The sequence below is a fragment of the Scyliorhinus torazame genome, chromosome 14 (genome assembly GCF_047496885.1).
Source record: "Scyliorhinus torazame isolate Kashiwa2021f chromosome 14, sScyTor2.1, whole genome shotgun sequence".
NCBI classification, from domain to species: domain Eukaryota; kingdom Metazoa; phylum Chordata; class Chondrichthyes; order Carcharhiniformes; family Scyliorhinidae; genus Scyliorhinus; species Scyliorhinus torazame.
The window spans coordinates 111,083,703-111,108,906 of record NC_092720.1 but is presented as its reverse complement, the minus strand read 5'-3'; the positions used below and the strand labels follow the sequence as shown (position 1 = coordinate 111,108,906).

At 51.0% G+C, this 25,204-nt stretch overlaps 1 protein-coding gene across 7 annotated transcripts in view; it reads left to right on the top strand.

The window, feature by feature from the left end:
• Positions 1-25,204, top strand: part of ppp2r3a (protein phosphatase 2, regulatory subunit B'', alpha) — a 597,462-nt gene that overhangs the window by 533,835 nt on the left and 38,423 nt on the right. For all 7 annotated transcript variants that reach the window (XM_072474671.1, XM_072474674.1, XM_072474672.1 and 4 more), the window contains 5 exons: positions 6,575-6,731; positions 13,981-14,029; positions 16,018-16,107; positions 22,463-22,638; positions 24,906-25,024. In XM_072474671.1, coding sequence (XP_072330772.1) covers positions 6,575-6,731; positions 13,981-14,029; positions 16,018-16,107; positions 22,463-22,638; positions 24,906-25,024 — 591 coding nt within the window. The remainder of the gene's footprint in view (positions 1-6,574; positions 6,732-13,980; positions 14,030-16,017; positions 16,108-22,462; positions 22,639-24,905; positions 25,025-25,204) is intronic.

Sequence of the window (25,204 nt, the reverse complement as noted above, 5' to 3'; positions counted from 1 at the left end):
CCTGCATAGAGTGAGACTCTGTGCTCTCTGCCGCCCCTTCGGATCCCCCTCCAGCTTTTTGCCACTCTGAGCGCAATTGCTGGTGACTCGATCGCTAGAGCGAACAGCAGTGGGGGCAGTGGGCATCCTTGTCTGGTGCCCCTGTGCAGCTGGAAGTATGGGGAGTTGGTGTTGTTTGTCCGTACGCTCGCCATGGGAGCGTTGTATAGGAGTTTTACCCAGGAGGTGAATCCTGTTCCAAGCCCGAACTGCTCCAGTACCTCTATGAGATATTTCCATTCGACTCTGGCGAAGGCCTTTTCTGCGTCTAGGGAGACGATCACCTCTGGTGTTCTCTCCCCGGAGGGGGTCATTATCACGTTCAGCAGGCGCCGGATGTTGGAGGTAAGCTGTCTACCTTTGACAAAGCCCGTCTGGTCTTTTGCGACCAGCTCTGGCACGCAGTCTTCTAGCCTTTTGGCTAGAATCTTGGCCAGTATTTTGGCATCTGCGTTCAGCAGTGAGATGGGTCTGTCTGACCCACATTCCATTGGGTCTTTATCTTTCTTAGGTATCAGCGAGATTGAGGCCTGAGCTAGCGTGGGTGGCAGTGTGCCCTTGGCCAGCGAGTCTGTGAACATCTCCCGCAGGTGCGGGGCCAGTGCTGTCCAAACTTTTTGTAGAAGTCCGCCGGGAATCCGTCCGGTCCCGGTGCCTTCCCCGCCTGCATGGAGCTTATGCTGTCCATGATCTCTCCCAGTGCTAGTGGTGCTTCCAGGCCACATTTTCCGCCCTCCCCCACGACTGATATGTCCAGTCCATCAAGGAACCGTTTCATCCCGGACTCTCCCATTGGGGGCTCTGAGGTGTACAGCCCTTGGTAAAAGGCCCTGAATGCCTTGTTGATCTTTTCTGGCTCTGTTTGTAATGTGCCTCTAGTATCACTGATTTGTGCAATTTCTCTGGTGACTGCCTGTTTTCTCAGCTGGTGTGCCAGCAGGCGGCTGGCTTTGCCTCCGTGTTCGTATAGGGTCCCACGTGCTTGCCGGAATTGAAGCACTGCTTTCCTGGTGGAGAGCAGATTAAAGTTCCTTTGTAACTCTTTCCTCTCCGCCAGGAGCTCCACAGTCGGGGCCTCTGAGTATTTACGGTCTACCTCCAGTGTGGAGTCGACCAGCTGCTGCCTAGCCGCCCTTTCCTCCCTATCTCTTCCCACTTTGAAAGCGATGATTTCCCCTCTTAGTACGGCCTTTAGCGCTTCCCAGAAAGTGGAGGGTGAGACCTCCCCGTTCTGATTGTTCTCCATGTATTCTGCTATGGCCTGCGATATCTTTTCATTGAAGGCCTTGTCAGCTAGTAGGGCAATGTCCAACCTCCATGTGGGGCGTTGGGCCCTACCTCGCGTCCATGTAGTGTGGAGCGTGGTCTGATATCACAATTGTGGAGTATTCCACTTTGTCTATCCCCGGAAGCACCGTTTTCCCCACCACAAAGAAGTCAATTCTGATGTATACGTTGTGTACCGGGGAGAAGACGGAAAACTCCTTCTCCCCCGGGTGGGCGAACCTCCAGGGGTCCACCGCTCCTACCTGTTCCATAAAGTGACCGAGTTCCTTTGCCATGTTTGAGGTTTTCCCCGTTTTGGGGTTCGAACTGTCAATCGTTGGGTCCTGTACACAGTTGAAGTCTCCCCCCCCCCGTCCCCCCATGATTAGTCGATGCATCGCTATGTCAGGGATTTCTGCCATGGTCTTCCTGATGAAGCTCGGGTCGTCCCAGTTGGGCGTGTACACGTTAACTAGTACTACCGGTGCCCCATCCAGGGTCCCGCTAACCATGATGTACCGTCCATCTGGGTCCGTAACCGTCTTTGTCGCCCTAAATATCATCCATTTGCTGATCAGCATTGCCACCCCCATGGCCCTCATCCCGTAGCAGGAATGGTAGGTTTGTCCCACCCAGCCCTTTCTTGTCCGCAGTCGGCCCTGCTCTCTCACGTGCGTCTCTTGAAGGTAGATTATGTCTGCCTTCATGTTTCTTAGGTGGTTGAGGACTCTGGATCTTTTCACTGGATCGTTGAGTCCCCTTACGTTCCAGGTGACTGTCCTGGTGGGGGGCTTCTGTCCCCTCGCTCCTTGAGATTAACCATACTCACCTGGTGGACACGCCCCTGCCCTCCGGGGTTCCCACTTGTTAGGGGGCCGTCCAGGATGGTCGCTGTCACTGCTCTCTCCATGCGGTCGGGTCCCTGCGCTCCGGGGCTTCCCTTCGTCCAGGGGGCCCCCGGCATGGCCGCCCCCTGTGCAGCCGCCACATGGGTAGCCCCCTGCACTCTGGGGTCTCGCTTCGCCCAGAGGCCGTACTGGGTGGATGCTTGCAGCGATTCCTTGTTACGAGCCCTTGGTTGCGGCACTCTGTAGCCTTATTGCTGTTCCTTTTCTAGCATTGTTTGTCCCTCCGTCCCTGTGTTCCGCCCCATCCTGTGCCCCCCCCCCCAGTCCCTCCCTTTCCTCCCCCTTTCTCCCCCTTTCCTGTATATCCCTCCTTTGTCCCTCTTTCCACTGCCCCTATCCCCGTTTGCTGTCCCGCCTCTGTTGAGTGGTCCCACCCGCCCTCTGCCTGGCGCCGTCCCCCTGTTGGGGGCGCGCTGCGGCCCTGCTGTTTAGCATGTCCCCGATGCTAGCTTTCTTCCTAGTGCAACGACCCTCCTCTAGGGAGTTACTGTCTCGCTTCTCCCCTGCCCAGCCTCTGCGTTTTTTTGCCCACTCTTCCCCCGCCCTACCCTGCGCTCCCCCTGTTTGCTCCCCCTTCTCCACTGCTCTCATATCCTTGTGCTGGGGCCTGGTTTCCCACCTATGGCGGTTCGCTGGGTAGCGGTTTGCTTTTTGTTCAGGGTGCGCTTGCCATGTTGGGGGTGAGGGCGGAAGGGCCTGGCATTGCCTCGCCGCCCCCCCTCCCCGTCGACGTGTTTCCCCTTACCAGGCGCCCCTGTTTCCTTTTTTTTTAATGTTTTTATTCTCCATTTTCACATTTTCCTTCAAATTTACACCCCACCCACAAACAGTAAACGATAACAAATACAAAATCAATCCCCTTAACAATACCAATGATCCCATCCTCCCACCACCCCAAACAACGGCCCACCTGTCAATATATGCATCCAATAAAACAAACCCTCCCACGGTGGAAACAAAAAACAAAGGAGAAAAAGAAAAAGGAGTCCGGGACCTCCCATGGTCGCCATTAACCTATAGAGTCCACTCCCCCTCCCCCCAACCCTCCCACCCCCCCCCCTACACTCAACGCCATCCAACCTCTGAAAGAGTACCGTAAATGATACCCAAGAGTTGTATACACCCTCTCTTCACCCCCCCCCCCCCCCCTCCCCCCTCCAACTCCTCCCGTCCACTGCCTCTTGTAAAACTCCTCCCCCCAACCTTGGTTCCTTCCCCCCCAACTTTCCACCCCGGCTAGACCACTAGGACCCTGTTCTGCCAGGCTCTGATGGCCGCAGCCCCTCCCCCCCCCCCCACCTCACTCCCGTTTACAGGCCAGCTTAAACCAGCCAGCGGGAGGCCCCCACCCGGGTCCCTTTCACCCTTGCCCGGCCCTAGGAAAGCCCACAAACCCCGCATATCCACCGACACCCCAAAGAGCCTTCATTTCGAGTGAAAGTCCCATCACTTCCTTTGTCCAAATATATACAACATTGCTTCCTTTAGCCCCGACACCTGCACGCAGTGAAACAAAAAAGAAGAAAATACAGTCATGAGGTTACATCGGCACATGGCCATTTCTCAATTTCTCCGTTCTGCCACAGTCCTTCTGCCTTTGCAAACTCCTCCGCTGCTTCCGCCGTTCCAAAATAGAAGTCCTTGAGCTTGTAAGTCACCCTCAGGTTCGCTGGATATACAATGTCGCACTGCACCTTGCCAATGTACAGTGCCCTCTTCACCCGGTTGAAGGCGGCCCGCCTCCTCGCCAGCTCCACCGTAAAGTCCTGGTATACACATCTACCAGCCCCAGCCACTGCACCATCCGCTTCTGCTTGGCCCAGCTCAGGACCTTCTCCTTCACACTGTACCTACGGAAGCACAGAGTCACTGCCCTTGGCGGCTCACTCGCCTTTGGTACAGGCCTCCACTCCCGATGAGCCCGATCCAGTTCATATCGGGAGGGATCCTCCCCCTCCCCCAATAGTTTCGCCAACATCGCGGCAAAATACTCAGTCGGCCTCGGTCCTTCAACTCCTTCGGGCAGCCCCACAATCCTCAAATTCTGTCGACTGGATCTGTTTTCCACGTCTTCCATTTTTCCTCGCAGATCCTTGTTAATCTCCATCACCTTCCGCATCTCCTTCCCCATCGAGGTAAGTTGATCACCGTGCTGCAATAATGTCTCCTCCACTTCCTTCAGCGCCTCCCCTTGCTCCCGCACCACCGCCACCGCCGTCGTCACCGGGGAAATCGCCTCCTCCACCAGCACACTCAAAACCCCCCTCATCTCCTTCCTCATTGTCTCCATGTATTTCGAATTCCGCAGCCATCACCTTAGTTATTTCTTCAGCCATAAGCAATGCGGCCTCCCCTGGTGCTCCAGCCTCCATTTTCCTTTGTGACCCCGCAGTGACCTTTCCACTCCCCGACGGACCTTCAGCTGTTTTCCTTACAGACGTTCTTTTGCTCACCCTCGACATTTTTCTTCACTGTGCCTCCTCTGTGCCTTCTCGTTGCTGGCTCGGACCCTGCTTTGGCTCAGGCCGCTGCTCCACCTGCCCCGCGTTTTGCTGCCCCGCATTGTTGTCCCGTTCCCCAGTGCTGGCTCCTCCCGCGCACCTTTCCTCCCCCCGGACCACTGCTTACCGTTCCAGTCCCTTGCGGCCTTGTCCCCTTCTCCCCGGGGGGGCTCTCCCCTCGTGCTTCTGCTGCCGCTCGCTTCGCTCCCGAGCGCCCAGGACTCCGGCCCTGCTCCGCCTCGGAGTCCGGGTCGATCCTCTTCGTTCTCTCCCGCCATGTGGGGGCCCAGTCGGCCAGGCTCACGCACCCGGGCACATGTTCTTCGTGGGGGCAACGGGACGCAACTATGTTCCCCCCCTCCGGAGCTCCTCTCCGTGCGACCGCTCCCCTCCGCCACCGGAAGTCGAATCCCACATGCCCAAAGCTTAGGGTATTTTGGCAGGGGTTTGCAGATGTCATGTCCATGGTGTTAAAAACAAGGGTGGCACCGAATCCAGAGGTGGCGATTTTCGGGGTGTCGGAAGATCCGGGAATCCAGGAGGAGAAAGAGGCAGACGTTCTGGCCTTTGCTTCCCTAGTAGCCCGGAGACGGATATTATTAGCTTGGGGGGACTCAAAGCCCCCGAAGTCGGAGACCTGGCTAGCTTAACATGGCTTTCTTTGCTCTGTTTGGAGAAAATCAAGTTCGCCTTGAGAGGGTCAATGTTAGGGTTCGCCTGGAGGTGGCAGCCGTTCGTCGACTTCTTTGCGGAAAATTAATCATCAGCAGAAGGGGGGGGGGGGGGTAGCTTAGCTTAGAGAAGTGGGTTAATAAAGGTGAGACCTGTAAGGGAGGAAGACGGCTTCTGCACTGTGTTTATAAATTCATGGTATATTATTTTTTTTCGTTGTTGTAAAACCATAAATACCTCAATAAAATGTTTATTTTTTAAAAACCATCTGGGTCACCATAGCTTTTGTGAAGGAAATCTGCCATCCTTACTAGGTCTGGTCTAGATGTGACTCCAGCAATGTGGTTGACTCTTAACTAGCCTCTGAAATGGCCTGGCAAGCCACTCAGTTCAAAGGCAGTTAGGGATGGTCAACAAATGCCGGCCTTGCCATCGATGCCCACATCCCGTGAAAGAATAAAATCAATGGAAATTCCAGATTATAGAGCAGTGCAAAACCTCCATGGTGCCCAGCAATTCTTGATGGGGAACAGTGTGTTTTGAGTGGGTGATATATAAATTTGAGTAGGTTCTTGAAGTTTCAAGGCTACTTTTAGTCTGGTAAAATCCTACAATGATAGAAGTAATAAAAGGTGTAATATCCCATGATAAATCTGACACTAACTTTAAAAGCAACAACCTGGGGCAGCACGGTGGCACAGTGGTTAGCACTGCTGACTCACGGCGCCGAGGTCCCAGGTTCGATCCCGCCTCTGGGTCACTGTCCGTGTGGAGTTTTCACATTCACCCCGTGTTTGTGTAGGTTTCGCTCCCACAACCCAAAGATGTGCAGGGTAGGTGGATTGGCCACGCTAAATTGCCCCTTAATTGGAAATAAAATGAATTGGGTACTCTAAATTTAAAAACATATATAAAAATAAAAGCAACAAACTGAAGGCAGAGAAGCGATAAAGCAACCAGTCAGCAAATGTTAGAGACCCAAATATTACAACAGCAATAAGATGAAATGGTTGCTCAGCAAAAACAGACGGGTCGATTTTGCCAGTTGTCATCAATTTAATATTTTACATGATTCCTCACTGTGCAGAATCAATTATGCCTGATGTCATAACAAGGGCAGAAACAGTTTGACACAACTCAATGTTTCTGCTACTTTCTAACACTACAACACTCCTTGATTTCCCTCAGACTCTTGTCCTCCTGGAGGAAGAGGATGATATAAACCAAATCACAGACTACTTTTCCTATGAGCATTTCTATGTCATATACTGTAAGTTCTGGGAACTAGACACTGACCATGACCTCTTCATTGACCAGAAGGACTTGGCCAGACACAATGATCATGGTGAGTAACTCTACAAATTACACATCAGTTTGTCTTAAGCTGTGTACACTTTAATTTCCCTGTCATTACCTTATGTTTAGTTGCTGAAGACTTTTGTTGATTGATTTAACTGTTGCAATCTCCATTTTATTTCCAATTGTTTAACTTACCTTCTCTCTGCACCAAATATGGAGACAGTGGGCGGGATTCTCCGACCCCCCCCGCCGGGTTGGAGATTCGGCGGGGGCTGGCGTGAATCCCGCCCCCCGCTGGTAGCCGAATTCCCCGGCACCGGATATTCGGCGGGGGTGGGAATCCAGAGAATCCCGTCCAGTGAGTCGGAGACAGTGGGCGCAATTCTCCCATCGGGAGACTTAAGTCTCAACGCCGAAGTGAAAACCGGAGTGTTTCACTCCAGCTTCGGAGGCCGCTCCCAGCCCCCTATTCTCCCGCCCCCGGGGGGCTAGGAGCGGCGCCGCGTCATTTACGCGCGCCGGGCCCTAGCGGCGTATAAAAGCGGTGCCGCGTAAATGACATGACCGGCACCACGTGCGCGGTTGCCGTCCTCCCCGCAGCCGCCCCGCAAGAAGATGTCGAATGGATCTTGCGGTACAGCGGAGGAACGGAGGGCCTCGTTCAGAGAGGCTGGCCCGCCGATCAGTGGGCACCGATCGCGGGCCAGACACCGTTTGAGGCCCCCCGGTGTAGGAACCCTCCTCCCCCCCCCCCCCCCCCCCCCCCCCCCCCCCCACCCCCACCACCACAGGCCGCCCCCCAGCGTTCCCACCGGCAGTGACCAGGTGTGGACGGCGGCGCCGGGAACCTGTCGTGTTGGGCAGGCCGCTCGGCCCATCCGGGCGCCGATTCTCCCAGCGGCCAGCCGTGATTCTCACCGCGCCAGTTTGGGGGGGGGGGGGGGGAGAATCACGTGCGGGCATCGGAGTGGCATGGCAGGCCTCGCGTAGCGCCCGGGCGATTCTCCCACCCGGCGTTGGGGGGGGGGGGGGGGAATTCCTCCCAGTGAGTCATGCTCAGCAAGCAGCCGTTCACACAAACACAGCCCCTCAGAATCTCACCTGAGATCACTCTCTGGGCGCAATCTACCGGCTGCGTCGTGCCCAACCTGGAGTGCAACACGGCTGGTAGATGCTGGGAGAAGCCTCCCGCGGGCGTCCAGGCAGCCAGCGAGGTGGCGTGATCAGGACCCAGACCGTAATGGACGCGACCAAGCCACACATGCCTTGGTACATTTTAAAACTACTAAGGCGTACTCACTCAGGATCTACCAGCCTCCCTGCATCTAACGCCCTCCACAGGGAGTCCCCAGCTTGGGACCACACTCTCTTCAATTGACTGTGCTAAAACCCAGGGCGAACATGGTGCTGGAAAAGGAGAGCTCCACATGCTTTGTTTAAATAGAGCCGCCGTGATTTCCCGACTAAACTTGGTACCAATGCCTTAAGGCTGGCAGCCAGGTGTCAGGAGCCACTGAATTGGGTCTTTTGAAGTCAGAAAAGTGGATTGTGAAAAGGGCAGTAGGGATCACAGTTGGAAAGTGTAATATTTCTTTGTTTGCCACAAAGAGAAAGGATTTGGAGGTGCCAACACTCTGGATTCTTTCAAACATGATGGGAGGTTTTTTTAAGAGGTGTTGCTAATACCATCGAAGATGAAGAACTGCAAAGTCCATGCAAAGACCCTGCTGACGTCACTAAACATCACATGACGGTTTACCAGTGGGGATGTATTCTCTGATACATAACAAAAGAGGATAAGAAGGATGGCCATGGTCGAGATTGCCAACTGGAACCCAGAGGAGAATTCCTGCTAATCCTAATCCAGAAGAAACCATTAACAAATTGTACCTGTGGCGCTGTCTCTCGCTGGTGAGATTGGCAGCTAGCCTCAACCCTGCAACACAGTTAAATAAGGATCCAGTTGAATCTCCATGAAGCCCACAAGAATGTGCTGCACATATCCAGTGAATATCACACTAGCAACAGTTTAACCACCCACCCCTCCAAGCATACGCCAATCTCATGAGGAATGGAAGAGCAAAATTAGAGCTATTAATTGAACTGCTTGATTTATTTCCAGAGGAAAGTAGCAAGGACAGAGGGTGGAATTCTCCCATTTTGAGACTAAGTGCAGTGGTGGGCAGCTCCAGTGGCACCTGTCCTACTGACCACAATGGCAGGATCCCACACAAGATTATGGAACCTCATTAATTAGCCACAGGTGAACGCTCTGCGATTCCCCTGAGGGCCAGGTGCTAATTTGTTTGCCCACTCTCAGCTGATATATTTCCAGGATACTCCTATCACTGTCTCCCACCCATCTGGCTCCACATCCTGTGCAGGGTGTCATCAACCCAGAGGGAAAAGGCTAGCAACCTCGAGGGGAAGTCAGTTCCTCAACCATCACCTGGGAGGTGCCCATGTCGCACTCGGACCTCTACCCACTGCCTCTGAGTTTTCATCCATCCCCTTCCAGTAAACCGTGTGGCATGCCTTTGACCCACTTGCTTGTGTGTGCTTCCTGCAGCCTTGTTGGGGTCCAGCTTCCCACTCTTCGGTCTTCCCTATGTTTTCCATTGTTCATCTTCTTCATCTACCTCCGTGCCCCTCTGCCTGCCATCGTGAGCCCTCACTTTACCCCCCTCCCACCCGCCTTGCACAACCTTCATTCCACATTGCCTCCTTGTCTTCGACAGACCACCCATCCCCTCACCTCCTGCCCCCACCAAACCCTCCTCGCCTCGCACTCAACACCTGGTCAAACTGTGGACCTTTGTTGCGATGGCTACATGAGTCTCATAGCACAGTGCTGGCCCAATAGACACTGGGGTAACACCGGGGCAAGGAGACCGCTATAGTCCCCAACACCACGTGCAGTACTGATCCCAGTTGGTGACACAGGAGATTTCATGGGTCTAGCAGCATGGTGTTCTCCATGAAGATCAGCTCGGCCTGGAGATGGAAGACAGGAAGCAGTCTGCCCAGACAGAGTGGTGAACAGCAGATCAAGAGCAGAGCAGCACCACGGCAGAAAGGCACTCAAAGTCTCTGGCGAACTGAGGACCATTTTGTACACGCCACTCTTTAGCAATCGGATTTGATGCCAATGTGATTTCCCGCTGGCGTGACACAAGATTGGAAGGACTGACAGGATTCCGGGTTAGCCGTTGAAATGTGCATTCATGAGATGCAAATAGCGCTCCTACCACCTGCCAGTGGAATGAACGACCCACCATTAACCTGCCATTGGAGAATTACAGCGTGCTTTTACGCCAGTTGGTTTCCGACTTCTTGACCACCACAGGCTGGCGAAGACCAGAGGGGCAACATGGAAGGAGGACTGTGCAAAGAGGGGTGGGGATGAAGTGGGAGGGCTCACAATGGCATGCAGAAGGGCAAGGATGTGAATGAAGAAGACGAACAATGGAACACAGAGAGATGATGGGGGTGAGGGGGGGAACTGGACCTTGGCAAGGCTGCATGAAAATCTCAGAAACAAGGGGGTCAAGGGGATACCACATCATTTACTTGATGAGGATTAATGAAGACTCCAGAGGCGATAAATAGAGCTCCAAGTGGGGAATAGGCACCTCACAGATGATGGGCTCGGAGGGGGGAGGAGCGAGGTTGTTGAATTGAGGAACAGATCTCTTCTTGAGGGGCTGATAGTCTTTTCCCTCTGGGTTGCTGACATCCTAAATGATCTGGGGAAGACAGGTAGGCTGGAGAGAGTCATACGAGTGTGCTGGATTGGTGTTTAAATATGGCGCTGGACCTTTGAACCCACCCACTGAGGGCAGGCAGACGAATCAACTGCCAGTCCGCCAGGAGAGGCAGGTGTGAACTCGCCTCTGCATAATTAATAAGGTTCCAAGCGCAGAATCTGGCGCGGAATCCCACCATTCTGGTCGGTGGGACAGGCACCACTGGAGCTGCTCGACACCACACTTAGGCCACAATTCTCCTGACCCACAAGAAAGTGCGCCCGCCAGCAGTTAACCCAGAGTGATACCCACTGGCGCTGGTCCCAATGTGCCATGCAATGGCACTTTGAAAAATCTCTTTTCCTCAAATGGGTTTCCATACCATTCCACGGCACACCGGGGTCCATGCTGGAACTTCGAGGGGTGGAACCTAATCAGGCCCCCCGCACCCGCCTTGCTGGTGAGAGCAGCCAAAGGAGTCCCATCCCAGAAAAGACCCCCAGCCTGAGCTCCTCCAGCCCAGCATAGAACATAGAAAATACAGCACAGAACAGGCCCTTCGGCCCACGATGTTGTGCCGAACCTTTGTCCTAGATTAATCATAGATTATCATTGAATTTACAGTGCAGAAGGAGGCCATTCGGCCCCCTGAGTCTGCACCGGCTCTTGGAAAGAGCACCCCACCCAAACTCAACACCTCCACCCAACACAAAGGGCAATTTTGGACACTAAGGGCAATTTAACATGGCCAATCCACCTACCCTGCACATCTTTGGACTGTGGGAGGAAACCGGAGCACCCGGAGGAAACCCACGCAGACACGGGGAGGACGTGCAGACTCCGCACAGACAGTGACCCAAGCCGGAATCGAACCTGGGACCCTGGAGCTGTGAAGCAATTGTGCTATCCACAATGCTACCGTGCTGCCCTTAAGAACAAATAAATCTACACTATATCATTTTACCGTAATCCATGTACCTATCCAATAGCTGCTTGAAGGTCCCTAATGTTTCCGACTCAACTACTTCCACAGGCAGTGCATTCCATGCCCCCACTACTCTCTGGGTAAAGAACCTACCTCTGATATCCCTCCTATATCTTCCACCTTTCACCTTAAATTTATGTCCCCTTGTAATGGTTTGTTCCACCCGTGGAAAAAGTCTCTGACTGTCTACTCTATCTATTCCCCATATCATCTTATAAACCTCTATCAAGTCGCCCCTCATCCTTCTCCGTTCTAATGAGAAAAGGCCTAGCACCCTCAACCTTTCCTCGTAAGACCTACTCTCCATTCCAGGTAACATCCTGGTAAATCTTCTTTGCACCTTTTCCAAAGCTTCCACATCCTTCCTAAAATGAGGTGACCAGAACTGTACTCAGTACTCCAAATGTGGCCTTACCCAAGTTTTGTACAGCTGCATCATCACCTCACGGCTCTTAAATTCAATCCCTCTGTTAATGAACGCGAGCACACCATAGGCCTTCTTCACAGCTCTATCCACTTGAGTGGCAACTTTCAAAGATGTATGAACATAGATCCCAAGATCTCTCTGCTCCTCCACATTGCCAAGAACTCTACCGTTAATCCTGTATTCCGCATTCATATTTGTCCTTCCAAAATGGACAACCTCACACTTTTCAGGGTTAAACTCCATCTGCCACTTCTCAGCCCAGCTCTGCATCCTATCTATGTCTCTTTGCAGCCGACAACAGCCCTCCTTACTATCCACAACTCCACCAATCTTCGTATCGTCTGCAAATTTACAGACCCACCCTTCAACTCCCTCATCCACGTCATTAATGAAAATCACAAACAGCAGAGGACCCAGAACTGATCCCTGCGGTACGCCACTGGTAACTGGGATCCAGGCTGAATATTTGCCATCCACCACCACTCTCTGACTTCTATCGGTTAGCCAGTTCGTTATCCAACTGGCCAAATTTCCCACTATCCCATGCCTCCTTACTTTCTGCAGAAGCCTACCATGGGGAACCTTATCAAATGCCTTACTAAAATCCATGTACACTACATCCACTGCTTTACCTTCATCCACATGCTTGGTCACCTCCTCAAAGAATTCAATAAGATTTGTAAGGCAAGACCTACCCCTCACAAATCCGTGCTGACTATCCCTAATCAAGCAGTGTCTTTCCAGATGCCCAGAAATCCTATCCTTCAGTACCCTTTCCATTACTTTGCCTACCACCGAAGAAAGACTAACTGGCCTGTAATTCCCAGGGTTATCCCTAGTCCCTTTTTTGAACAGGGGCACGACATTCGCCACTCTCCAATCCCCTGGTACCACCCCTGTGAGCATAACCCTCACTAACCCCCACCTCCAGTGAAGCACACCCCTCAGCACCTTGGAGGCAAAAGCCGGAAGGGTAGTTGCCCCCTTGCCTCTCCTTGGACTGCAAACTGCCAGGTCCACATTCTTCAGGACTTGCACCAATTCATGCCAGCGGGACCCTTAGCTTGTGGGGGCCTGGAGCATTCTGGCTGTCAAGTGATTAGGGCAACCTGCCCGTAAATTAGATGCTAAACAGCTCTAATGAATTATTTGCATTTTCCCGCTGGCTGTGGATGTCGGGAAACTAGTTATGGCCGGCAAGGCAGGCCAGGAGACTCGGGATTGGTTTGACGCCTGGCCGATTTTGGCCCGGCGCACGATTCAGCAGGCCATTGCAAATCCTACAGCTAGCGGAAGGCCCCGGAGAACTCCGGCCTTAGTCTCAAAATGGGAGAATTATCTGCAGTTCTGACTCCAATTGGTTTTGATTGCATAGGCTATCTCATCTAAATCCTCACATTGAATCTTGATGATGCAGCCTCAAGATTAACATTTTGGACTCATTTTATTTCGGCTTTTAAATCTCTTTGAAACCTTGGCCCAAGTATGTGAGCATACTTCTCTTCTCATTTATTTTTTCAATTTTTTTTATCAGGTACGACCTGAAGAGACCAGGCAGATTTTACAGCGAATTTCTATCAGTTTTCTCCATTTATCCAATATTCCCTGTTTAATCATTATGCTGCAAAGTTAGGTGTGATGCAATAAAAGGGGTGAATAGTGCCTTCCTTTTTAAAAAAAAAAAAACCTTGTTAATAATATAACCCTCCCATCAGGTCACATGACCACTATTGTGAATGGGCTTATATCACAAACGTGTGTAATAAATCGGGAATTTTCCAGTCCTGCCTCACCTTCCTCGCCCCACCCCATGGTAGAACCAGGTGGGTGGGCAGCTAAAATCACCCTGGAGCCCCCAGAAATCATTTGAATCCCAATTTTAATCTGCTCTACTGTATAGGTCCCACATGGTCCTTTTCTCACACCTGGGCATGATTTGTGATACAGATGTGAATATTCTGTAGCCTTTCCCTTCCAACCTCTAGGTAGCATACATTGGCGGAAGCCGTCGTATTGCAATGCTTGTTCAATCCCTCAGTCTGGGTGCTGGACCTCAGCATTTAATATCCATGCTCACTTGCAGAGTCATGTTTGGAATATGAGATGTTCTACTTTTGCTTTATTTCTTTCTCCATAGCTATCTCGAATAGAATTATTGACAGGATATTCTCTGGAGCAGTCACAAGGTACGTCAAACATCTTTGTTTTTAATGACTGAAAATTATAATTTTCTATAAAATTGATTTAGCACGGTTGCCTCATGGCACCGAGGTCCCAGGTTCGATCCCGGCTCTGGGTCACTGTCCGTGTAGAGTTTGCACATTCTCCCCGTGTTTGCGTGGGTTTCGCCCCTGTAACCCAAAGCTGCAGGGTAGGTGGATTGGCCACGCTAAATTGCTCCTTAATTGGAAAAAATTAATTGGATACTGAAAAAAAAAATTTTTTTTAATTGATTTAGACATTTCTGGGGTGATTGATGCTTTATATATTAGTGTACAGATATGATTAACATGCTTGTGGGAAAACTCTTTCTATTTGAAGGGAAGCATTAACCCTTTTTATTTACCTAAGGAATGATATATTAGTGTTGGAGGCAGTGCAGCAAAGGTTCACTGGACTGATTCCTGGGATGAGGGTTTGTCCTATTGGAGAGATTGAGGTACACTGGTACTATATTTTCCGGAATTTAGAAGAATTCCCGGCTTGGGTCACTGTCTGTGCCGAGTCTGCACGTTCTCCCGTTGTCTGTGTGGATTTCCTCCGGGTGCTCCGGTTTCCTCCCACAAGTCATAGATTATCATAGAATTTACAGTGCAGAAGGAGGCCATTCGCACCATCGAGTCTTCACCGGCTCTTAGAAAGAGCACCTTACCCAAGGTCAACACCTCCACCCTATCCCCATAACCCAGTAACCCCACCCAACACTAAGGGCAATTTTGGATACTAAGGACAATTTATCATGGCCAATCCACCTAACCTGCACATCTTTGGACTGTGGGAGGAAACCGGAGCACCCGGAGGAAACCCACGCACACACGGGGAGGATGTGCAGACTCCGCACAGACAGTGCCCAAGCCGGAATCGAACCTGGGACCATGGAGCTGTGAAGCAATTGTGCTATCCACAATTCCCGAAAGACGTGCTTGTTAGGTGAATTGGACATTCTGAATTCTTCTCCGTGTACCCGAACAGGCGCCGGAGTGTGGCGACTAGGGGACTTTCACAGTAACTTCATTGCTGTGTTAATGTAAACCTACTTGTGACACTAATAAAGATTATTATTAGAATGCGAGGTCATCTCATTAAAGGATATAAAGCTCACCATGGGCTTGATCAGTTAGATGCAGAGAGGGACTCTCATCTGGCAGAGTGTCTAGAAATAGGAAGTCAGCCTCAGAATAAGTGATTGGTCATTTCGGACTAAGATGAGATGAAATTTCTTCATTCAAAAGGTTATGAATTTTTAGTATTTTTTGCCCCACATGGTTGTGCTGGCGTTAAACATATTCAAGCCAGGTGTTGATCATTCTTTTGGATATAAGAGAGATGGGGATAATGGAGGAAGGTATGAATGTGGTAGTAGGTCAGCCATGATTGTGCAGAATGGCATGGCTAATGGGCTGAATGGCTCCTATTTCTTCTGTGTTTATTTCAACAGAGGCATTAACCCATTTAAAATAACGGACAAAGAGTTTTCACACAATTACATTTAGCATTTATGTACTAACTGTACACAATGCAGTTTCACCCCTTTACGTGAGGATTTGAAATGCCAAGCTCAGTGTGTATTGTGCAGGGGCTTCTGTATGCTTTACATTATTGTGCTACCTGCAGCCCTGACTTCAGTGTTATCACTGACCAAGGAAAGCAAATCATACCAGTGCCTCCCACTTCAAGTAGTGGCTACATCAGTGCCCTAGTTACAAATAGAAATGAGACATGTTGATGACACAGGAAAGGAATGCCAATTTGTCTGGCAGTCACACAAGGCAGTGTGCCCCCATAGTGGCATGCGGGTCTGCTGGCTAATGATGAACCATGACCTTCAATTGGCTTTGCAGGCAGTAGAGAACTTTAGTATTTTTGTTCAAACCCTTTAGCATTTGTCATTCATAAAATAATTTGGAAAGTATTTTCTGCTCTGATCTGGTAAATGCAACACCTCCATTTTCAGGGGTAACTGTGTGCAGAAAGAAGGTCGGATGAGCTATGCTGACTTTGTTTGGTTTCTGCTTTCCGAAGAAGATAAGAAGAATCCCACCAGGTAATTTTTCTAATGAGATTATGAATGGGAGTTCCATCCCCTCTGCCACTTTATACATACAGACCGTGACCCCCCCCCCCCCCCCCCCCCCCCTCTCTCTGCTCTGAAGCATAATCTGAATGCTCCATCAACACAAGACAGCTGCATTCCTGGAGAATCCACTCTTTCTTCCTTCTAGGTCTGTCTTCAACAGACACAAGGCGATAGGGTAGGTAAGCTGTATGTACCTGATACTCATAGAATGCCCCACTATCTCTTCAGCATCTCCTGTGCCACAATCAGGTAGTCATGAAGAAAAACTTGTATGCAAACCAATGAGTCACCACCCTGTGTGAATTGAGAATTACACTGGAATCCAATGTCAGCAGAAAAATCAAAGACTACCATTCTCTTTCATTTTATTCTTTTTCAGAATGTGGGCATCTCTGGCGAGTCTTTAATTGCCCATCTATATTCCGCTGATAGGAGGGATCTGGGTGGTTTAACAGATTTTTTGTTAAAATGTTAAATCCCTGAGAAGCAGCAGTAAGTAGGCTGAACAGCATGCCATATTACACTACTAATTTAGTTGAGGATACGACGGAAGATATCACACCAAAAGCTTGCAGTGCCACGATCAAAATGCAGCTTGAAACCTGTTACCAACACAGTGGAGAAACATTCAATCCATGATCACAGTGCAGATTAGAGCCAAAACAATTGTAGCTGGACAGAGGAGATGGGGAGAAACTGTTCCTGCTCATAAAAGGATCTAGAATAAGAAGGCACAGAGTTAAAGTGATATGCGAAAGAAGGACGTGCACACAGTGAGTGATTTAAATCTGAAATTTTAGGGGGGCATGGTAGCACAGCGGCAGGGTCCCAGGTTCGATTCCCGCTTCAGTCACTGTCTATGTGGAGTCTGCACGTTCTCCCCGTGTCTGCGTATGTTTCCTCCGGGCACTCCGGTTTCCTCCCACAAGATTCAAAAGACACGCTTGTTAGGTGAATTGGATATTCTGAATTCTTCCTCTAGTGTACCCGAGGGAATTTGACGACTTAGGGCTTTTCACAGTAACTTCATTGCAATGTTAATATAAGCCTACTTGTGACAATAATAAAGATTATTTAAATAATTGCTCTGTCTGAAAGTGTGTTGGAGGCAAGTTGAATCGAGGCAATGAAGAGGGTATTAGATGATTATTTGAATAGAAACAATGTGCAGGATTATTGGGAAAAGACAGGAGACTGACACTAAATCATAATGCTCATTCAAAGAGCACACTGCTGGCAGGTCCATAGAATCCCGCTGCCAGCGAACGGCCAGAGAATTCCGGCCAATATTTGTTATTGGAAGTCAGAATCAGTGGCTGCAACAGGAATCTTTTTGGCAGAATCCAAAGTTCTTGTTCTGTGAAGGCAAGCCGCTCATGGTTCTGCTCATTTTGAAAGCATGATCCACAAGATTGTATCATGTAAAGTGCAGGGCCTTCTCTTAATAATTTACCTACCATCCCGTTAACATATGTGATCTCCAGCCTTTTCAAAATAAGGCTCAGGTTGCTATACAAGATTCTATCAAGCAATAAATGAGGGTTGTGCCATAAGTGCCCTTTGTTAACTGGGAAATTACATAGAGGTGATTTATAATCATGTGATTCTAGGTCACCCAGGGGTTATGGGCATCTTAGCCTTACATCTAGTTAATCATTTGGTAAAATACTACCAACTAGTACAAGTTAGACAAAAGCGCTTTCAGTGATTTTGAGAGGGTGGTGGCCGAAGAAAATTAAGATTTACTAAAAGATTAAACCACTGAGGTACCCTCAATAATGATGCTTGGAGATTAAACTGTAAAGAAGGCTTTATTAGACTAATAACTATACCACAGCTAGAGACGAGAGCTGACTGTTACACAGACCATGAGGCAGGCCTTTATGTATGGCTCCCAGATGGGCGGAGCCAGAGGCGGAGTCCCCAGGGTTCCAAGCCCGGTCTTAAAGGGGACATCACCTTACATGATGATAAGGCAGTAACCGTTCATCACATTCACCCCCTGCTTAAAAAGCAGTCCGGCGGGGGTGAAGTGCCATCATAGGTCCATCCGTCTCGGTGACCGGATCGTCCTCCTCGACCTCCTCAATTTGGGCGGTGGTGCGGCGGGCACGGACGTCCCGGTTGAGGGCACATCCGGGAGCACAGCGGTCGGAGCTTCGGTCCTGGTTGGGGCAGAGGAACTAGGCAGGGCCGGGGGTAGCGGAGCCGGCGCCGGCGGGGCGCACGGTAGGAGCTCACCAATGGGTGGTAGGGCCGGAAGGGGGTTTGTTGTAGGGGGCGACGGGTCCTGCAGGGGCGCGGCGCGGGAAGGAGCGTCTGTGGTGGAGGATCCAGCGGGTGCCAGATCCCGGAGGGAAACCATATCTTGCCTGCCGTCGGAGTACTCCACATAGGCGTAACTGGGGTTGGCGTGGAGCAGTCGGACCTTTTCAACTAGGGGGTCCGTTTTATGGCTCCTCGCGTGCCTCCGGAGAAGAACAGGTCCCGGAGCCATCAGCCAAGGTGGAAGTGAGACCCCGGAGGTAGACTTCCTGGGGAAGAGAAACAATCAGTCATGAGGGATCTCATTCGTGGCCGTGCAGAGGAGTGACCTAATGGAGTGTAGGGCATCGGGTAGGACCTCCTGCCAGCGAGTGGTTGGGAGATTTCTCGACCGCAGGGCCAGAAGGACAGCCTTCCACACGGTCGCGTTCTCCCTCTCCACCTGCCCGTTTCCCCGCGGGTTATAACTGGTCGTTCTGCTCGAGGCGATGCCTTTGCTGAGCAGATACTGACGCAGTTCATCGCTCATGAACGATGTACCCCGGTCGCTGTGGATATAAGCAGGGAAACCGAATAGGGTGAAGATGCTGTGCAGTGCCTTAATCACCGTGGCTGAGGTCGTGTCGGTGTAGGGAATGGCGAATGGGAAACGGGAGAACACATCGATCACGGTGAGGAAATAGGCATAACGGTTGGTGGATGGGAGGGGCCCCTTGAAGTCCTCGCTCAGTCGCTCAAAGGGGCCCGAGGCCTTCATGAGCCGAACCTTGTCTGGCCGATAGAAGTGCGGTTTGCACTCCGCACAGACTTGGCCGGTCCTGACCATGGCCTTTACCTCCTTGGTTGAGTAAGGTAGGTTGCTGGACTTGATGAAATGGACGAGCCGGGTAACCCCCGGGTGGCAGAGGTCATTGTGGATGGCTTGCAGGCGGTCCTCCTGCGCGTTGGCGCATGTGCCGCGGGACAGGGCATCTGGGGGCTCGTTGAGCTTCCCTGGACGATACTTGATATCGTACGAGTAGGTGGAGAGTTCGATCCTCCACCTCAAAATTTTATCGTTTTTTATTTTGCCCTGTTGCGTGTTATCGAACATATAGGCAACCGACCGTTGGTCGGTGACGAGGGTAAACCTCCTACCGGCGAGGTAGTGTCTCCAGCACCGCACAGCCTCCACAATGGCTTGTGCCTCCTTTTCGACTGCAGAGTGTCGAACCTCGGAGGCGGTGAGGGTTCGGGAGAAGAACGCTACTGGTCTGCCTCCTTGATTGAGGGTAGCAACCAGGGCGATGTCTGATGCATCGCTCTCTACCTGGAAAGGGATGGTTTCGTCCACCGCGTGCATGGCGGCCTTGATGATGTCGGCCTTGATGCGGTTGAAGGCCAATTGAGCCTCAGCCGAGAGGGGAAAAGTGGTGGTCTTTAGGAGTGGGCGGGTTTTGTCCGCATACTTAGGGACCCACTGGGCGTAATAGGAGAAAAGCCCCAAGCACCGTTTGAGGGCCTTGAGGCTGCGGGGGAGAGGGAGTTCCTTAAGGGGGCGCATGCGGTCGGGGTCGGGACCTAGGACCCCGTCTTCCACGATATAGCCGAGGATGGCCAGCCGGGTGGTGTGGAAAACGCATTTGCCCTCGTTATAGGTCAGGTTAAGGGCTCGGGCGGTCTGGAGGAACTTTTTGAGGTTAGCATCATGGTCCTGCTGATCATGGCCGCAGATGGCGACATTGTCCAAGTACAGGTATGTAGCCCGCAAACCGTACTGGTCCACCATTTGGTCCATCGCCCTTTGAAAGACGGAGAACCCATTTGTGACACCAAAGGGGACCCTGAGGAAGCGGAAGAGCCGGCCGGCTGCTTCGAAGGCAGTATAGGGGGCAGTCTTTTGGTCGGATGGGGAGCTGGTGGTAGGCAGATTTGAGGTCGACCGTGGAAAAGACTCGGTATTGGGCGATCCGATTTACCATTTCCGCGATGCGAGGAAGCGGGTACGCATTAAGCTGCGTGAATCGGTTTATGGTCTGGCTATAATCCACGACCATCCGTTTCTTCTCCCCGGACCGGACTACCACCACTTGCGCTCTCCAAGGGCTGTTGCTAGCCTCGATGACCCCCTCTCCCAGTAAACGCTGGACCTCTGACTTGATAAAAGCCATATCTTGGGCACTGTAGCGCCAGCTCCTGGTGGCGACGGGCTTACAGTCAGGAGTGAGGTTAGCGAATAGCGAGGGGGGTGCGACTTTCAGTGTCGCAAGGCAGCACACCGTGAGGGGGGTCAAGGGTCCGCCGAACTTCAGTGTCAGGCTTCGGTGGCTGCACTGGAAATCCAGTCCGAGCAGCAGGGGGGCACAGAGGTGAGGGAGGATATAAAATTTGAAACGGGTGTATTTGGCACCCTGGATCGAGAGATCCGCAATACAGTACCCCGTGATTTGTACCGAGTGGGACCCAGATGCGAGGGCTATGGTTTGGGATGCGGGATGGGTGCGTAGGGAGCAGCGCCTTACCGTTTCAGGGTGGATAAAGCTCTCCGTGCTCCCGGAGTCGAAGAGGCATGCAGTGTCGTGCCCGTTGACCTGGACCTGCATCATGGAGTTCTGCAGGTGTTTAGGCCGAGTTTGATCGAGGGTGATCGCACCCAGTCGCGGGTAGTCGGAGTCGTCAGCCGAGTCGGACTTGTAAAATGGCCGCTGCCGTCGGTCGCACGTGTTGTGTCGAGAAGATGGCCGCCGACCAGATGGCCGCTCCCATGATTCGCACGAGACTGATGACGCGTCAGAAGAGGGCGTGTCGGGTCGGTGCGCAGCAGCATTGCGAGGCCTGCGGGCCTGAGAGCCTGATTTTCGGGCCGGCTGTTCTTTGTTTTTCTGGCCCCTAAGTCTGGCCAGGCAGACCCTCGCAAAGTGCCCTTTCTTCCCGCAGTCGCTGCAGATCGCGGAGCGGGCTGGGCAGCGTGGGCGTGGGTGCTGGCCCTGCCCACAGAAGTAGCATGGTGTGCCCCCATGGTGAGCGGGTCGCCGCGTGGCGCAGGCCTGTAATACGGTTGAGTCTGAGGAAGTCCGGGGGGGGGCTGGCAGAGTCCGCGGGGTACGTACCCAAGTTATGTCGGGCCACCTCCAGCGAGGAGGCGAGCGTTAGCGCCTCCTGGAGGTCTTTTGCCGTGTTTTCGAGCAGCCGCTGCCGGATGTAGGTCGAGCAGATGCCGGACACGAAAGCGTCCCTGATGTGAAGGTTCATATGGACTTCCCCTGTCACATCCTGATGGTCACAGTCCCTGGCAAGCGCGGTGAGTTTCTCAACAAACTCGCCGAACGATTCCCCCGAGCACTGCCGGCAGGTAGACAGCAGATACCTGGCGTGTACCTCATTGACGGGTTTGACAAACCGTTTGCGGAGCAACTCAATCGCTTCCTCATAAAGTCGTCGCCTTTTCGAGCGTGGCGGAGATTCTGTGACTCACCCGGGCGTGGAGTAGACGCAGCTTGCGTGGCCCTAGGATGGGAATCTCTGCGGAGTCCAGGTAGGCCTCGAAGCACCGCAGCCAGTATTTAAAAATTTCCTTTGCCTCCGGCGTTCGTGCTTCCAGATTGAGCTTCTCTCGTTTTAGGCCTGCGTCCATCCTGAATCTAGTTTAGTCTAATAAATTGAGGTACCCTCAATAATGATGCTTAGAGATTAAACCGTAAAGAAGGCTTTATTAGACTAATAACTATACTACAGCAAGAGACGAGAGCTGACTGTTACACAGACCATGAGGCAGGCCTTTATGTATGGCTCCCAGATGGGCGGAGCCAGAGGCGGAGTCCCCAGGGTTCCAAGCCCGGTCTTAAAGGGGACATCACCTTACATGATGATAAGGCAGTAACCGTTCATCACAACCACGTCGAATTGTCATCAATGCAACCTGCTTCCCTTGCTCAAAGTTTGAAGCTCAGGACAAGTATATGATTGTGACTCACATAAAGGCAATGGCATTTTTTGTTAATTGCCAGTAATTTGCCCTTTTTAATGTATTTCATGATTAGTAATTGTAAAGTAATGAGTACGTGCTTCCCATTTTTAGCATGGAGTACTGGTTTCGAGCCATGGACATTGATGGGGATGGTGTAGTCTCCATGTATGAGCTAGAGTACTTCTATGAAGAACAATGTGAACGCATGGAAGGAATGGGCATTGAGCCATTGCCATTCCATGACCTCCTCTGTCAGCTGTTGGATTTAGTCAAGCCGGAATGTGAAGGTAAATAAATGTAGTAACACAATACAGGAGTGATTCCCCAGTCCAATTCTACCAGCAAGAGAGCAAGGAAGCACATCTCAGAAAATTAATGGTCAATAATCATGGATTATGTGTACATCATTTTCAACATGTGCCCCCTATTGATGCCCGTCTGCACTTGGAATGCTGGGAATCAGAATAATCTCTTATGAGATGAGGCAAGAACTAACCTGGAAATGGCTAGGAACAATTAGCACTCGGCATCGCATTCCTTACCCCCTGCTATTTTAAAATGTGGCACCTTTATATCACACTCCTCTCTCTGCTATTTTAAAATACAGCACCCTCACATCACACACTTCTCTGCTATTTTAAAATATAGCACCCTTGTATCACACGCCTCTCTCCCACTCTCTCTGCTATTTTAAAATGAACAGATACTGCCTTTGCTAAAATAGCAAAGATTGGAATTTGTTAGAAGAAAGTCAAGCACTTACAGATATTATCACTCGCATTGATTATTGGGCTCAATTTTTATTACTAAACAATCCAAGTGTTAGCTCGTTGGAGGGGGGGGGGCTCAGAGAGTCCATGCCTCATAGCAAATAAATATTGTGTTGACTTGCTTTTTAGCTTTAAGAAGCCTGTGTTGCTCTTTCAGGGAGTTGTCAAGAGCATTTGGTTCCTGGGATATTGAGCCTATTCCCAAAGCAATGTTTTACCAACAGGTCATTGATAACCAGAAACGTGCCCCCAACCCATGGGCAATGGCACCCCACGCACACATGGACATTACCCCACAACGCCCCCCAAAGTGAGGACACCTTGCAATGGGATCGCTGAGAGCCCTCCTTTTCAGGCCTCCCAAATGCTTCTTTAAGGAGCCTCCGCTCTCCGGACCCCCTGAACTCCCACCAACCTTTAGGAGACCCTTTCATGGGTATGGCCCCCATTTCATACCCCCTTTCATGGGTATGGTCCCCCTCAGGCCCTGATCGTTGGCGGTGCCACCAGGGCACCCTGGCAGTGCCGAGGTGCCCGGCTGACGGTGCCTGAATGCCAGAGAGAGAGCGCGAGGGGGCTATCCTGTCCTGTCCCTGACCACCTAGGGCCTCCTATGGCCTGGGAGACCCCCGGGTGCCATTACCCCTGGTGCAGGTTTGTGTGGGCCGTACTAAATGTCACTCAGTCCAGGTCTCGCTGGGGTGGCCGTTAGTTCCCAGGCGCTGGGAGAATCCAGCACAGACATATTTAACTGAGCCATACGGCTTATTTAGGGTGACAGGGTAAGATCAAGATTGCAATGTCTCGTAAGGTTCGGTTGAATTTTGTGAGACGTCTTAGCGTAGCGAATCTGGCAATAGGATTCAACGGCCTCGTCACGTCACCAAGTCGAGCACAACAAGACCGGTAAATCGTAACATAGTTAAGGTAACTGGGAGTCAATGGGCTTGCAGTGGATATTGTTCAATAGCATATTGTCAAAAATCTGGAAGAGAAGCTGGGAAAGGGAAGGTGACCATGTGAAAGCGAGGGAAGGTGGAAATTGGAAACAAAGTTAATTTTGTTTTCCAGTTCTTATTGAGAGCGGGAAACAGCTGAAACAATGGGATCTACCAAGGATATCCTGTTTTTGGGATCTTATGAAGGAGGTAAAAGCATGTTATGTGGGGTTGTGGGCTATGATGTTGAAGGCTGTAGATAAAAGGTCTCCAGAAGAGGTGAGGTCACTGGCAGTCTCGGAAACAATGACTTGACACTCCACATAGTGGTGCATGGTCCAGAAAAATTTGGAAGTGCCAGACAGCTGGAATTCACACTCCACTATGTGGAGGTTGGGTCACCAAATAACAACAGCATAGCACATAGAGGGAAGCAGAGAATTTGAGATGTTGATGTCATGCTTGCCATGAAAAATCAATATAGTCCCTGCTCCTGACTACCACCCAAAGATCAGCAATGTTGGAGGTGCATATGTGACCATTGGATAAAATCAAGATCAAGTTTGGCAGTGATAGCTGCCTGAGTTCAATAGCCTACTGACATCTTCTGTCAGAGTTTACACATGAAAAAGAACATGCTCCTGTTAAATCCTCCCAGTATCCCACCCAAATACACATACACTAAGTCCACATTTTCAGAAAACCTGATTTGTTGGCAAATTTCTGAACAACAGGTTAAAATAAGCAAGACCAATGTTGGGGCAGTGACAATTTGGCTATGAAATGATATTTGTACTTTTAGTTCTTGTCTTCATCATTTATTGTTGTTGCTGTTCTTCATTCCAGGTAAAATAACCATGCGGGATCTAAAGAGGTGCAGAATGGCTCATATATTTTATGACACCTGCTTCAACTTAGAGAAGTACCTGGACCACGAGCAGAGGGATCCATTTGCTGTACAAAAGGTAATGGAAGATGAGGCAGACAAGTAATGTCATTTAACAGCACAAGCGAGGCAGTGGGGCAGTGGTATTGACACTGGACTAGTAATCCTAGATAAGATTTGGGGGCCCAGGTTTCAATTCCATCACGGCAGCTGGTGAATTCTATTTGTATTATCTGGAACTTAAAGTCTAATGATGACC